This window comes from Ambystoma mexicanum, chromosome 4p (assembly GCF_040938575.1).
Source record: "Ambystoma mexicanum isolate Mex_15411 chromosome 4p, UKY_AmexF1_1, whole genome shotgun sequence".
NCBI classification, from domain to species: domain Eukaryota; kingdom Metazoa; phylum Chordata; class Amphibia; order Caudata; family Ambystomatidae; genus Ambystoma; species Ambystoma mexicanum.
In genome coordinates this window covers 1,289,131,725-1,289,147,684 of record NC_090927.1, presented here as the reverse complement: position 1 = coordinate 1,289,147,684, position 15,960 = coordinate 1,289,131,725, and the positions used below count along the sequence as shown (strand labels likewise).

Here is a 15,960-nt window from a genome sequence, read left to right as displayed (position 1 = left end):
ATGTGTTTTATGGGCTATGGGGTCTTTTACTCGATAGGGTTTTATGTGTTTTGTTGATGTGGGTTACACAGCACCCTCCGTGCCGTAACCCAGGGGTGTCGTAGCAACCCCCAAACATAGACTCCATACCCTGGGACCGACTACTGTCTCCCAGGGCATGTAAAGTCACCAATGGCTTTACTAGTCCCAAATTATGAACAGAAACCAGTACAAACCATCATATTGTGGACGTACTGGTCGGGGCCATTCGATTGCCCCGGGGTCTATTGTTCGAGGGGGCACGCCTCCGTCCCCCCTGATTGAGTTTTGGCTGGTGGCAGTGGATACTACTTTTTATATTCGACCGCGAATATATCTCTATGGGATTTTCCCATTGTTCGAGGCTACCAACTTTAATTATTTAATTCTCATAGCCTCGAACATACCGCTGGTTTATTTATTTAATATTAATTCGCCAGTTGGTATTTTTTGCCAGGACTCGATTCTAAAATGGCGTTTGTGTTCTCTTCTGTGACTCCAACCCAAGTCGAGCCCTTTGTTCCACTTTTTGGCGGGCTTCTCCACAGAAGCCTCCAAAAGTGGTGCCACTCTGTCTGGGTACCACAGGGGGTGTGGGAGGTGGTTTAGGTACCCTGGACTGAGTTGCCTTGGCAACTCAAGTCGCACTCTTGTGTGATTGGCCCAAGTGGTGAGCCGGCCGGCTCACCATTTAGCATGTTTGACAGCAAGGCTGAATGAATGGGGGTTTGCTGCATAAAAGCAGGGCTTTGGGGACTGGAACTTCAGAAGTCGCCAAAGGACCTAAGAATCCGAGGAGGGAGAAGCTGAGCCGACCAGCAAAGACGACAACAACGGTGGAGCATTGCTGAAACGTCTCACCACTTTTCCCGACGACAGAGGAGATCTCCAGTCCCGAGATTCTTCTTCCTTTGATTGATGCCAATAACCAGTTTTGCCTCCTTTTCGCCTTCCTGGAGCACCTCGTGGCCGCCTTGCCCGTGCCAAGCACCCCGGCAACCGGAATACCACGGCTTACCACTACCGCGAATAGAAGGGTAGTACCTTTTAACCGAAGAACTCCGCGGCTGGTTTCTTCCCTGGCAGTGCAACAACCTTCATCTTTCCTCCACTTCGAGACCTCCTCTTCCTCTGGACGAAACACTGACTTGCACCCGCTGCCTGGAACAACTGCCCCCGCTGGAGCGTCCTTCCCACTTAAGGTACTGTGTCCCACCTGGCTTCCCTTGCGACAGATCGTTTGGGGTGACAGTAAAGCCTCGACTTTCTAACCTGGGTTGGCCTGGGACAAACTAGCTAACTTTTCCTGACTTTAATTTCATTCTTTGTGTGCAAATTATCTACAAGACTCTTTGGGCATAACCCCACTGTGTGAACCTGGACCCCTTCTGCTTGCTCTCTCCAAGAGTGGGCCTTGCAATTGACTTCCTTGCTCTCCAGTAGAACTCTGCCTATCCTGCCTGACTATGGTTCTTTAAAAAGTATTGAAATTTGTGTGCTTCCATAACTCTGCCTTTTTCCCCTCCCTTTTTAATAACTTATTAGAGTGCCATCTTATGTTAAGCGCTCACCTCTGTCTGAAAATAAGTGGTGTTTCTTTCTCATTAAGACTTGTCTAATAAGTAATTAGGGTTGTATATATATATAATAGTGACTGTGTGCTGAAGTTACCTACCTCTTTGTGCTAGTGTAATTTACAAGTGTGTCTTTAAATAAATAATTATACACTTTTACACCAAAGCTCTGGTCAGTGTTTGCTTTTACTGCTGTATCTCTGTACCTATTGTGAATACTCTATATACTGCCTAACTCTTCTTGAGGGAAGTCTGACTGCTCAGCCACAGCTACCAAGTGAATCTGTGTGGTACAGACTGCTACCAAGTGGGTTTACTGCCAAACACCTGCAGTCTTAAATCTTTTGCAGTGGTCCCTAAGGGAACTGCACAGGTTTCTGCCTAACACGGGCCATGATAATTGAGCTAGAATACCATTGAGTTTGGTAATAAACTCCTCACCAGGCCATATTGGCACATTCGTAAACAGATAACAGTTTAGGTAGGAGGATCATCTTAACCAAGGCTAGTTTACCCGCCAATGACACCGGGAGGGACTGCCAGTGAAGCACCCTACCCGCTACGTATGTCTCATGAGTTTTATAGTTACGAGCTAGGAGAGATGCTTTGTCTCGAGTCACCTGGACTCCTAAATAGTGGAACCAATCCGGTGCCTATTTCAGAGGGAATGCCCCAGATGGTCTGTGTGGGCAATCTATAAGCAGAAATATTTCTGATTTCAAATAATTAATTGTGAAACCTGAAGAATTACCACATTTCGTTACATCATGTATTATTGGATATAGGTTTTCGCCGGGATCTCTAATATATAATACATCATCTGCATATAATTTAATAATATCTGGGTACCCTACAGTACCATTCCACTCTTGTGTCGTTCATGGATCATGTCAGCAATGGGCTCAATTACCAAAGCAAACAAGAGTGGAGACAGGGGGCAACCCGGGCGTGTGCCCCTAATCCAAGCTATTGAATCAGACAATTGCGAGTTAAGTAATATTTTAGCTCGGGGGTGTGTGTAGAAAATCATGGTATCTCCCAGGCCACACTGCCTGAGAATAATTAACATATACTCCCCAGAGACCATATGAAAGGCTGTCTGTGCATCCAATGCAATGGCTACCGCGGAAGCCTCAGGGGTCAGGCGAGCTACAACGTTAAATAGCCTACAGATGTGCAACACAGTGAACCTCCCTGGTATGAATCCTGTCTGATATTTTTGCACCAAGTGCGGCATAAAGGGGAACAGTATATTTGGTATGATTTTAGCGAAAATGTTTGTATCCAAGTTTAGTAGTGATAGGGGCCTATAAGACCTGCATTTGTTACCAGGTATACCCTGCTTAAGGAGAGTAATTGTTGCTGCAAGAAGTGTCTTGGGCAAAATCGAGCACCTCACTGCTTCTTCCCATACTGCCAGTAAATGAGGTGCCAGAAGCAGACTAAAAGTGGCATAATATTCAGCCGTTAAGCCATCACGACCAGGGGCCTTATTTTTGGGGAGTTCTCCAATTACACTGAGTGCTTCTTCAACTGTAAACAGGACATTAATTTTGTACCTGGCACTCGGATAATCTAGAAAAAAAGCTATCCTCTCAAGTAGGGTTTCGATAGCACGAGTTCTACAGGGCAAAGCGGCCTTAGACAGAGTAGCATAGAATTTTTTGAATACTGACAGGATCTCTGGATCGGAGTGTTTGCTTACACCGTGCTCATTGAGGACCCCATCTATATAAGAGGGACCACTCTCAGTCCGTACTAGCTGAGAAATGTCCTGCCCGGTCTGTCTCCCTCCCCATAGCGCTGTGCTGCTGCCGGCCTAGAGAAGTATTTAACATCCGTATGCGCAAGGACCCAAAATTGAGCCAATGTAGAGTGAAGCTCAGCCAGAACCCCAGGTTCCGGAGTGGTTGTATACGTGTTTTCCAATGTCTTTAGCCGGAGCTCACAGGCTGCCAAATCATGCCTTATGGTCTTAAGGACCCCAATATCTTTGGAGATCGCCATCCCCCCAATGTATAGCTTGAGCGCTTGCCATAATACACTCTATGAGGTAGACTCTAGTGTATTGTGTGCAAAAAAGGTACGTATGTCATCTTCCATATCAGATCGGAAGACTGCGTCCTGAAGGGCCTCAGATTTAAAGCGCCATCGCGCAACATTACCCGCCGTCCCATCTATATTAATCGTCATGGACACTGTTAAGAAAGATTTCATAATTGTATGTAATTTTCCCTCCATGTGGCAACCCCCAAACTTTTTGCTGTTGTTTTACACCCTGATCTAGACTTTGCCAGAGAAGCGCAGCCTTCTGCCGCACTCCTCTGGGCTTTCGCTCAATTCTTCTGGGGAAACTGACATGCCCTTAAGACAGTCAGTACTGGGAGACTTCATTTCCCTTAGTCCTTTCCTCATGTTGCAGCTTTTGAGCAACATGAAACAAGAGTGCACCGTAACTTACATTACCGTGCTCTTGGGTCTCTAGTCATTCCAAAGGGCCTAGAAACTCTCGCTGGACTTATTATGAAATGTGCAAGTGTGTCACGGACGGGACTGGTGGCAGCTATCATTTCTCTTGTGTTTGGAACCCTTTTTCGCCATGTTATCCACGCTTACCGCGTTTGGCACAAATGAGTGGCCTGGCTCTAAAATGGCCATGCCACGAGGTTCTTTGTCCTGTCTGCTGACCGTCTTGCCCCTTCACCGTCGAGCAGACCTGGGGCAGTCCTTATTTGGTCATGCACTTTCCCACGAAACACAACGCTTTCACAGGCTTCTTCATGCCTTGTGTGTGCCTCCAGGATGTGGGCTGGGATGTCTGTTCCCAATACACATCCTGGGTGCCAGAGAGTCTAGAGTGTCCTGAATGCCTGGGCCCACCGTGGTCCGTGATAGGTCCACGTATGGTGTGAGTGTTTGTGAGCAGATCTCCCATTGGGCCCTCTCCGTTTTGGCACGAAGGGAACTTTGGATAAGAGGAGGCTGAACACACCACTACCAGGTCGATCTCCTGAGTTCTCACCGAACAAGGGATAAGGAGCCAAGTATCCTGCAACAAGAAGCTGAGTCGAGGAACCGCTGGTGACCCGCTTAAGGTTTGGCACCCTGAACTGCTGTCGTCATGCGAGACCCCTCTGCATCTGATCGTCCTAGAAGGTTGCGAAGGCGCTTCGACCCTTTGGAATATTGGGATCAACTATTCCCGGCACCTTCATCAAACCCTGCAAGTAAGCCTCTTCGGAAGTGTCCCTGGGCCATGCAGTGGGCTGACCAGTTTACGCATGACGCTTTGCTCTGTCACCACCGCTGTTTCGGGGAAGCCCTCGAAACTTGTGCTACTGCTTGCTCTGGGTCCACGGCACCCTCACACCGAATTTCGTACACTTGGCATTCCCATGTCTGAAGTGAGATGAGTGCGCCCGGACCAGAGTAAACACGGTTGCCGTGTTGCCCTGCTGTGGTAACAACCTGTGCACGCCTGCTGCATTTAGGACACCCGTTACCCTGCATCCTGCTACGCAGAATCTACACGGTGTCAAGACATCCTGATCATCGCAGCTGAACCTGCCAGCAACGTGAACTGAACTGGAGAAGTCTGGGTCTGCCTGCGTCGGGGACCGGTGAGTAGTCCATACCCCAAGCGGTGGCCCCTCGCGCAGGAGCCCGTTTCTCTGCTACCGCTGTTGCGAAATAGCGACTCTATCCCGCACTCTCATCCTGCCTCTGCCCACAAGTGGAGGCCTTGCTTGAGTAGTGGGGACTTGTTCTGTATCGCTTCATTCACCTTCCTGAACTGCCTGATATCCTTGAAGAGGCCCTCCTTTGTCCATTGGCACTAGCGCGTGCAGGTACTTTTGAGCATAAGGCTCCTCTCTTCGTAGGGCTCAGACTTCCTCCTAGTTAGGTGTATTTCGGATGTCGAACTGGGTCTAATGATTACTTGCACTGCCTGTTTTCCTCCCCATCTAGGTGGTCTACATATTACGTGCTCCTAACTCCTTTGACCCTGCGGTCTTGTATATATATTGTATTGAGTGTGATGTGTTGGTTTACTTTAGTATTATTGATTATTGCGATGTTACAAAGGCCTTGTAATAAATGTGTCTATATTTTTAATATAACACCTGTCTGGAGTAATTTGTAAGTGTCCTTGCTTTGTGTGCTCATTGAGGTCTTTCCGTCACCCTCACCCCTCTTGAGACTTAGACTTGACCGCCGCCATCGCTACCCTGATTGGTCTGGCTTGTCCAGAGGTTACCCTGTTCCAAGAAACTAGGCTGGCCTTCTGAACCTCTGCCCCTCCAGGTCAGAGTTCAGAAATCCATTTTAACAGACAGCGGGGAGTGGTCAGAAAAGGTGGGCGGTAGAATAACACTCTGCAGGACTCTGCCAACCCAATGTTGCGAAATCAGTATCAGATCAATTTGAGAAGCCATATCATGGACATAGGAATAAATTGTGTATTGGCGGTCCTGGGGGTACATTATCCTCCCAATGACCCGTAGTTCCAGTACTCTCATTGGTCAGTCAAACTACAACCACCTTCGACTGAGATTTAGGGGCTGAGCCCGTACGGTCCTGGTCAAGTATACAGTTCATACCCGCCTCCTTCCCTTGAGTACAGGGATCAATGGGAATGCACAGATAATATTATCCATAGTTTCATAAAAATCATACAAGTCCACATTAGGGCTGCAGGTATTAACAAGCAACAGGTCCACCCCTGTTCCTCCAAAACTATCAAGGACCACATTGACTCCTTGGCTCCAGCCCTTGCTGACTTCTGCAATCACTCCTTCGCCTCTGGAGTCTTCCCATCCCCTTTCAAGCACTCCCTTGTGCACCCCCTTCTTAAGAAACCCTCTTCCGACCCTTCCTGCCAAGCTAACTATTGCCCAATCTCCATCACTCCCTTCCTGGGCAAGCTCCTGGAGAAACTGGCCATCTCCCAGCTTAATCTCCATGCTGAATGTGTTGGTAGTCTTCATGACCATCAGTCTGGCTTCAGAGCTGCCAGAAGCACGGAAACTGCTCTCCTGAACATCCGTGAGGACCTGCTCTCGAACCTTGACTCTAACATTCCATGTGTTCTCATTTTGCTTGATCTCTCTTCTGCCTTTGATACTGTCAACCATACCATCCTGCTCAACCGTCTCCGTGATAACCTCGGTATCACTGGTCAGGCTCTGGCGTGGCTGACCTCTTTCCTCTCAAATCGACCCTCCCAGGTCCAACTGGGGTCTTTCCTCTCTGACATCTTCTTCTCTACCTGTGGTGTCCCCCAGGGATCTAACCTCTCTCCCTGGCTGTTCAACCAGTATCTGGCACTTCTCGCCCACCACATCGCCGCTCTCTGCCCCTACTTTCAGTGCTATGCGGATGATACCCAGCTCATTTTCAGGCTACCCTCGGCCTCCTCTTCTCCTTCCCTCATCTCTGACTGTCTTTCTGCTATCCAGGAATGGTGTGCCGCCAACGACCTCTGCCTTAATGCCAGTAAGACTGAGATTCTACTCATCGGCACTCCCACTCCCTCCTTCCCTGCTGCTCTCTGGCCACCTCTCTGGGCCCTCTTCCTGCTCCTACCTGCAAGGCGCAAAACCTTGGGGTCATCTTCGACTCCACATTCTCCTTCTCTCCTCACATATCCGACGTATCTAAGAAGTCACACTACCAGCTACACCTCCTCAGATGTATCCTTCCTTTCCTCTCCTTCCCCCAGAAGCTCACTGTCTCTAGAGCCCTGGTTCTCTCTAAGCTGGACTACTGTAACAGCCTCTATCTAAATCTGCCCGCCTCTACTCTCCGTCCTTTGCAACTCATCCAGAACAGGACTGCAAGACTTGTCCTTGGCCTCAAGCCCAGGGACCGTATCTCTCCAGGACTGAAATCACTACACTGGCTCCCAGTGACTGCGAGGATCAAGTTCAAAACCCTCTGCATTGTCCACAAGGCCGTCTGGGGCCTTGGGCCAAAATACCTTCAACTCTCTCTTCCTAAATATCTTCCTTCTCGAGCTCTTCGCTCATCGCTCATCCGCCTCCAACTCCCTCAGGGTCAGCCGCTACTCCAAACAACGAGTTGGGGGCAGATCTCTTTCCACTGCAGGGGCCTCCCTCTGGAACAGCCTTCCTGCCACCCTGAAACTTGAGAAGAACCACCTCCGGTTCCGGAAGCACCTCCAAACCTTCCTCTTTGCCTCCGCTTTCTCTCCCCCTCTCCCCTGCTAATACTACTGAAACTGCACTGAATCTGCAACTGGGCCATTCACCGTTCTCGGCCCAGCCACTCTCCCCTGCACTGCCTCCACGGCAACCCCTGCACTACGGGACTGTGTCTGTATCCATACAGCCCCCCTCGCACTTGCCACCAGCTGGCCCTTGTTATTTATCCTGTATGCTAATAACCCTGTACTGCACTTTCCCCTCTCCCTTTCCCCCATGCACTGTTCCCTTCCCCTCTACCCTTGCACTTGCGCGATCTGAATGACACCTGGCCTAGTAAGATCGTTGTCAGTCGCCCCTTGTTCCCCCCCCCTGCCTCGTCGCGCCTTGAAACACTTGTGTATAGGCGCGTTACAAATGCCTTATCATATCATATCATAACCCTTCTTCCCCCTAAAGAGCATTACATTGATTGGCCTGCAGCATACACAGCTCGCCTGTTTGACTGGGAGCGGTAATATGAACTTTAGCCTCTGCCAAAGCACAAGAATATGTGTTTTGAATGAAAGGAATGAAAAGGAAACTGTTGCTGCACAGTACCTACAGTAGAGATCGGCAGTGTCTGTGTGGGTCTTGCTTGCCAACAAAATGCATTGGCCTCTTTATTAACAAGGTCTTCTTCATTGAACAGCAGATCTACAACTTTTACCTGCATATCTGGTATAAACAGTGTGGCCTTCAGCAAGCCTGTGCACCAAAGAACTTCCCTGTTGTGCATCTGGCACAAATTAAGTGAAAAACCAGAGTCTAGTCTATTTTCCAAGGTCAGGTAAACAACCTGTTCATCAGAATAAAACCACTGTGGTTGAGGGCACATTTAGTTGCTACTGATGGAGGGAACTACTGTGGGTTCTAACACCCTGAGAGGGGATCCTACACAGACCCTGCGACACACGATCGCTAATATAGTGGAAGAAGCGGCGTGCAAGGAATACATCAGTACAAAAGAGGCAGCCTTTCTCACCCGAAGATTTCCGAAACTACCAGTTTTTTACACCTTACCTAAGGTGCACAAGGGCATATCGCCTCCCCCTGGCAGGCCCATTGTAGCTGGAATTGAATCCATCTTACAACCCCTCTCGCAGTTCGTTGACTTCTTTCTCAAACCTGAAATTCCAAAAATGCGGTCGTATCTGAAAGACACCATGAGTGTCCTGAACATGCTACAAGAAGTCTCCTTTCATCCTACTACTCAATTTTTGGTGACACTAGACATTGAGGCACTCTACACAACCATACCACCGAAGGCAACACTAGAAATAGTGGAGAAAGTACTTCGAGAACTTGAGATCCCACCGGCTGTGCCAATAGATCTCATCATGAAATTGGCCGAGTTGGCCCTAACACAGCATTTCTTTTTATACAACGAAACGTTCTACCAACAGTGCTCGGGGACTGCGATGGGTGCTACATTTGCCCCATCCCTGGCCAACCTTTATGTGGCAGAATTCAAAGAACAACACATTTACACAGCAACAAACCCCTTTCGATCACAGATATCTCTATGGACAAGAAACATAGATGATATCTTGGCTATTTATACAGGGTCAGAAACTTCATTTTTACTGTTCTTGGACTGGTTCAATTCCCGTAACCCCTTTCTAAAATTCACCCACAGCATTTCCAAACAAGAGATCCATTTCTTGGATGTAGAAATCAAATCTGACGGAGGGTATCTGTCGACCACGGTTTTCAGGAAACCTACAGACCGAAATGCCCTATTGGACTACAGAAGCTTCCACCCACGAAGCCTACGGGAAAATCTCCCATTCTGACAGTTTTTGCGTTACAGGCAGTAACTGTTCAACCATCCAAGAATATGATTCCCAAGCCAAGATTCTGGCAGACAAACTGGTCGAGAGGGGTTACCCTAAAAAGACAATCAAAAAGGCCCGCAAAAGAGTGAGAAATATTCCACGGGCCATCACTTTACAGCAACAAAAGAGCGAGAAATATTCCACGGGCCATCACTTTACAGCAACAAACACGCCCATCAGGTGAAAACACCATCACTGCAGTGTTCAGTTATTTAAACAAAGTGAACCAAATTAAAAGAGAAATTATTAAACTCTGGCCACTACTAAACATGGGGCCTGTTACTTTGCCCATACCACGGTTTGCCATCAAAAAGAGGAAGAACATATGAGACACTCTAATTCACTCATACACACCACCTCAGGATCCCACGAGACAGACACTCTGGGGTACTACACCACCTTGTGGATAAATCCTGCGGACAATGCAATGTGGGTGCCCTGACGAAAAAATCCCAGACATTGGAATTGGGCCTAGCTACTCCATGGCGACAACAATCTCTAACCAATTGTAACACCTCCAATGTGATCTATATGATCACCTGTCCGTGCAACAAAAAATACATAGGGATGACCACGAGATCAGTCAAAAAGCGCATACAAGAGCATATGTCATGTATACGAACTGAAAGGGAAAATGCCCCTCTAGTCGAGCACTTCAAAGCACAAAGACATAATGCGAATGAAATGACATGGACCATCATAGAGAAAGTCACGTGCCCAAGAAGAGGCGGAGATATGACCAACTTGCTCCTTAAGAGAGAGCAAAGATGGATATTCCGTCTAAAATTAGACATGGTGGGACTCAATGAGAGTATTGTATGGCAAACTTTGGCTATGAACAACTGAGCTCCATGGACGTTTTTCCCTTCCCCCCCCCCCCCTTTTCTAATTTCTTTCACAGAGCGTACTTTACGCTGGCACTGCGAGAGAATGTTCGATATGAGCCTTCACAACAACAGCGCTCATAGATGGGACGGGAGCATAGATCTTGGCCATTTTGACTAGAGGCTGTTCAGAGACAGCGCTCGATGACACTGTATCATCGATTGCTAACTCACATCAGCCACGCGGGTCACTTGCGTCCCTTTATTACAAACCAGTTGGGCCGCGTCGCCATCGCAATAAGCTCAACAATGGATGGTAGTAATGGCCGCCCTTGTCAGAGAATTGAGTCCTGTCAGATGCCTGACTTCCGGGCAGACGGTGCCGTGGGCGACACGCGCCGCATACGCGACGTGTTAGACGCACGGCACGTGATTTTGGATGGGCTTTCTATTGGTCCTCCAATAGTTCGGCCCGTGTACGCGGTAGAGAGAGGGCACTTACGGACTGGAGCTGATATCGGAGTACGGTAAGAGACTTCACAAGCGCTTAGTGGGCCAAATAGCTAGTAGCGCTGCCAGCTACGTGGTCCGAGCTTAAATGGACATTTGTCAGCACCAAATGCACCTTGAAGTGCCCTATAGCTACGGCCCTCCAATATGAACAGCTGAATCTAAACACAGCTTGTATTGTTTGTTTTGATCCAGGAATACGACAACACAGTTGATCCAGGGTGAGATCAAGCGTTCGCTACTTGTGAACACATTCGAGGCACATGAAGAGACCCATAAATAGGTCAGTATCAATGTATAGGACCAGGCTAACAATAGACAGCACAGCTCAGTAGCATACTCATGAAAGAGTGGTTTGGGCCGTGCAACAGGCTACTTAATACTCTAGCTAGCCTGTGGTGGTCGGTGGTCTCCTGGGTGTCACAAATGGTTTCTGTTTATCCTTTGACTCATAACTTTGCTAAAGAGGTAACCCATATCACGCCATGCGTAGTGGGTTTTAGATCAGGATTGGCACAAAAAAATTGCTAATCCTTAAAGCCATTGATTGGCAGTGAACAACCTATGGAGACACGTGTAGTGAATATGTTCTTGTTTTCTTACACAGGTCACCTGTCTGGTCCAGCCGTGCCATAGCAAGGAGGTGGTAAAGTATTTACTATCCACTTTCCATACCAGAAATTACACATGGGGCATAGCATTCATCTCTCTTCCCCGGTGGTGTTAAACACATAGAAAAAGACTGTCCTGAAGAAAGCGACCTTAATAAACATGAGCCGCTGAAACCGGTCAACAGTAATTGCTACATAAGATAGATACCACATTCACTTTCTATTTATGAGCAATTTTTTACCATCGTCCACTCGCTAGATTAATAGGAGGTTCTAGAAGAAGGCAGAGTGGAGAATGTTGTAATTATTGTCTTTTTTGTTGTTGTCTAAACACTAGCTCAGAGTGATTTCAACCTGACCTTGTGATATTCGTCGTTTTAAAAATCACAGTGGATGAGTTGTGACTAACAATCCTTGGGTAAATAAATGTGTATATAACCCATAGGATGTTGTTGCTCCCCATCACAATAACACTGTTTTTAGATCTGGTATTTGTATCTCCCCATGCAAACACATAGGGGGAGAGAGTGGTTGTAGGGCACATTTGCTGCAAGTCTGAATGGTGTATTACATTTAGAAGAAGCTAGTTTTTCCTCTTATTCTATCCCCTGTTTTTTGTAAGCGGTCCAGCAGCGCTACACAGGGACAGAATAGCTGACTAGGAAGGGATACTTAGAATCTAATTCTATCCTTTTCTGTCTTCCCACACAGCCTTGCCCCTGTGGGTGTTAAAACCCACAGTAGTTCCCTCCATCAGTAGCAACTAATTGTGCCCTCAACCATGGTGGTTTTATTCTGATGAACAGGTTGTTTACCTGACTTTGGAAAATAGACTAGACTCTGGTTTTTCACTTAAATTGGAATACAGTTGGTAATTGTCCATACTTTTCGTGTTATAAATTGCTTCAATAAGGGCATTCCCTGTCAACCTTACCCTGTGCCCCCATATATTTTGTAGTGCATCTGGCACAACAAGGAATCCTGTGTTTGTAAAATCGATGGTCACAGAGATGACATGGTCAGAGGCACACTCTCCTTCCTGAGCAGTGCAAAGGCCTCCTGTTTTTTTTTATCATCATCTGGGAAAAAAATCCAGAAGGGGCCAACTCTTAACTAGAGCCCCCAATCATATCTCACTAGGATGGCCAGAGAGTTGGCAGCCTCAATGGTGGTTGCTTCTGTGGAGAATACTCAACTAAAGAGTTTAGCGGCCTGCCTTCCTTGTCTGCAAGAATGGTGCAGGGTGAAGGATTAGCGGACCCCTTTGGTCTCCTCCCCTTGCTGCCGCCCACACACCAGTGAACCAAGTCTAGATTTAGCTCTGTGCGCAGGCCTTTTGGGCAATTATAAAGTTCTTTATATTTTTTGGCAGGTGTAGTGGAAGGATTTTTGATGGCTACTTTATTATCTTTCCAAATGAGTACTAAGTGAACAAATCGATAACTGAAAATCGATTTGAAAAAAAGACTGATTTAGAAAGACCATTCTGAGTGTGTGCGGATGAGTGTATGTTGCTGTGTATGTGTGTAAAAAGGAATGTTTGAGAAGGGGGTAAATGTAACTGGCTGCATGTCTGTGTGTTTGTGAATATGGCGGGTGATTGAGTGTGTATGCCTGTGGTGAGAGGAGGCAGGGAGGCGGGGGAGAACGGAGCAAAGAGGGGTACCAGTGGTGAAACCCCCCGAATTCATGCAATTTTGTTTTTTTGAGGGCTGCATATAAACAACTAAAATAAATCAGTCTTTTTTATGTGTGACATTAAAAAAAAGTGGACAATTTACATAGATCCTACAAATGTTGTCCAAACTCGAAATGGACATTATAGTTTTCTGTGACCTTTCTCCCAGCTAGTAAAGAGCCTTCTCTTTCCTCTGTGCCATAGGCCGGCAGGTGAACATTTTTGCAGGAATTGTCATAGTGGCATGGGAAGCTCTGATCGCATCTCAGATGAATCCCTTGGCAGAAGTTCTTCTGAAACTCCACTGGCTGGCAGCTAGGCCATGAAATGTGTCAGTAAAAGCGGAGTGTGGGGAGGCTGTATCTTGACATGTCATTCTGAAAATCAGAATCTGAGGAGACATCAATAGGTAGATGTGGAAGTAGTTGCTTCTCCATTGGAGACAGTCTTGTATATACCGGCAGGGAAAAGGCAAAACCTGGTCCTTGGACGATGTCTTAGATGCAGGATCAGGTCTTGAAAGGAACAGTCGGAACCTTTTTTGAAGTTCAGACACCGACAATTGCAAGGTGGTTAAAATGTCGATAGACTGATAATGTGCTTCTGGCTTTGGAGGAGGCCGTGAGGACCAGGCTTTTCCATTTGTTTTTGTGTGTCCTTTGATATTATTGGAAGCAAAAAGGGTGTGATGGAAGTACCCTGGATAATCCTCCTCTTCCTCATAAAATACACCTTCCGGGCCTTCAGAGACAATGTCAATGGAGTGCTCTAACATAGTCTGCAGTGTAACATTGGAAAGCTCTGAGTTTGGATGGAGCATATAGCTTGATTTCCTAGGTGACCTGAGCACTGAAGAGGCTGGCAACTTACATGTCGACAGGTTAGTGACAAATGAATAGCAGACAAGATAGCTGCAGACGTCATCGTCGATGGAGCCGTAAAAGACCTAGATGTGGTGATTAACGAGGTCCCTGAGGTCATTGACGGAGTAGGCCATGGTGCCCTAGCAGTCAAAGTTGTTGATTGTGTCGTAGTCAAGAAGTGCTACAAGGATGAAGACAATAACTGGCTAGTCAACGGGATCGCGAACGAGTGAGGTGCTTTTTGGAACAAGTATGGGACCATCGTTGAGGATTTTGTGAAGAAGTCCTTTGCCAAGAAAGTGGACGGTTTAGTGTGAGGAGAAAGAGGCACAATCGCCTCCCCACGTCACTGTTTTTCCTCTGGAAGCTTCTTTGTGGTATCTTGCTTGAATTTGATCTGTCAGTGGGCCTCCTAGGATGTACCTGGCAAGTACAAAAACTCCAATACTGCACAGAAGGAAAGTAGTTATCTGTTAAAATATGTAAAAATTGTAGCTGTAGATTGAAGTAAATGTCGAATAAAATGGACTCCTATTGTGTGGTAAAGAATTTGAAGATGTCTGCCAACACTGGAGCCAAAAGGGATGTAGGGTACGGCTTAAGGAAAAATGACCCAAAAATGTGTTTAATAGAAAACTAAAGCGAGTGCAGTGTCTTGTATTCCTTTGACACTGCTTTATTGTTACTGATCATTTCTAGCCAGATGATGGGGAATATTGAACAGCATCTGAATCTATGAAACATTCAATGCTGGAGAAACGGCTCTTTCTTCAATATCAATCCGATACCCTTAAAAAGTTACCTTGCCTTTCTGAGGGGTTTCAAAGATGTCACCATTGCTGCTCTAGTTCACTGGCATGCTCAGGGCATTGCGCATAATAGAGTCATGATGGGTCATGATGACATGAGTCTCTGTAACGATGAGCCAAATAGATAGAGCTGCACAAAAGGTGTCGCCCCACACCCCATTTCAAAAATTATAAACTTACTGTAGGAAACGGTACAATCACTGAAAAGCAAAAAAGCCAACCATAGATGCACCTTTCAGCTGAATAACATTTCTATCATCACCTGTACAGGAAGCAAGATGAATATGGAGTTTCTCCTGAGAGTGAAATGGTGGAAAATCACAGAAGTCTGATTCAAAAGAAAAATTGATAACAATACTAAGTGGGTATATTTAGTGATGCTTTTTATTGTTAATGAAACATGCATAGTTATTTTAAACAATTTGGTTATGATACCTCTTTAACTTTGTTGAACATTTAGTTTTCCTTACTCACCAGCAATACTTTTCCGCTTATATAAGGCATGATGGTGGGTTGGAGGTAAATTAAACGAATTGATTAAACCCTGAGAATTCTCAGTGGCTGTTGTTTTGACAAACTCTATAGCTGACTGAAGAACCTTAAACTGTAAAGTAACTGCCAAATCTGGAAAACAAAAATTATTTTAAAATCTTTTTTCAGTACACATACATCACATTTTTATAGGCATGCTGTACACCACTGTCACCTCTGGATTTCAACAAACATGTTGCATCATTCTAAATCCGAGCTTACTTTTACCAACAAAATTAATTCTGGCATTAGCAATTCTTGGTTCAACACACTTGCACCAAGTGGACTAGCACCAGACTACAATGGTTCGTAACATTAAAAGCCTTGAACAGGAAACATGATGCTCCAATGACCCAAAAGCGATTAGAACCCTAGAACTGTCACATAAGGTGCATGAAGAAATCACAACTGAAGGGCCAACAAATGTTTTATTTCTTTTAAATAATTATCATTGTAGTGACCAAGCACTTCCATGACCTGCTAGTGTGGGTAGAACCCTCA

At 46.4% G+C, this 15,960-nt stretch overlaps 1 protein-coding gene across 1 annotated transcript in view; it reads right to left on the bottom strand.

Annotated features, from left to right (window-relative positions):
* LYST (lysosomal trafficking regulator) overlaps window positions 1-15,960 on the bottom strand; it is a 3,942,656-nt gene that overhangs the window by 1,973,326 nt on the left and 1,953,370 nt on the right. Inside the window, exon 28 of the mRNA XM_069606985.1 lies at window positions 15,403-15,552. Within this exon, the coding sequence (XP_069463086.1) occupies window positions 15,403-15,552 (150 nt within the window). The remainder of the gene's footprint in view (window positions 1-15,402; window positions 15,553-15,960) is intronic.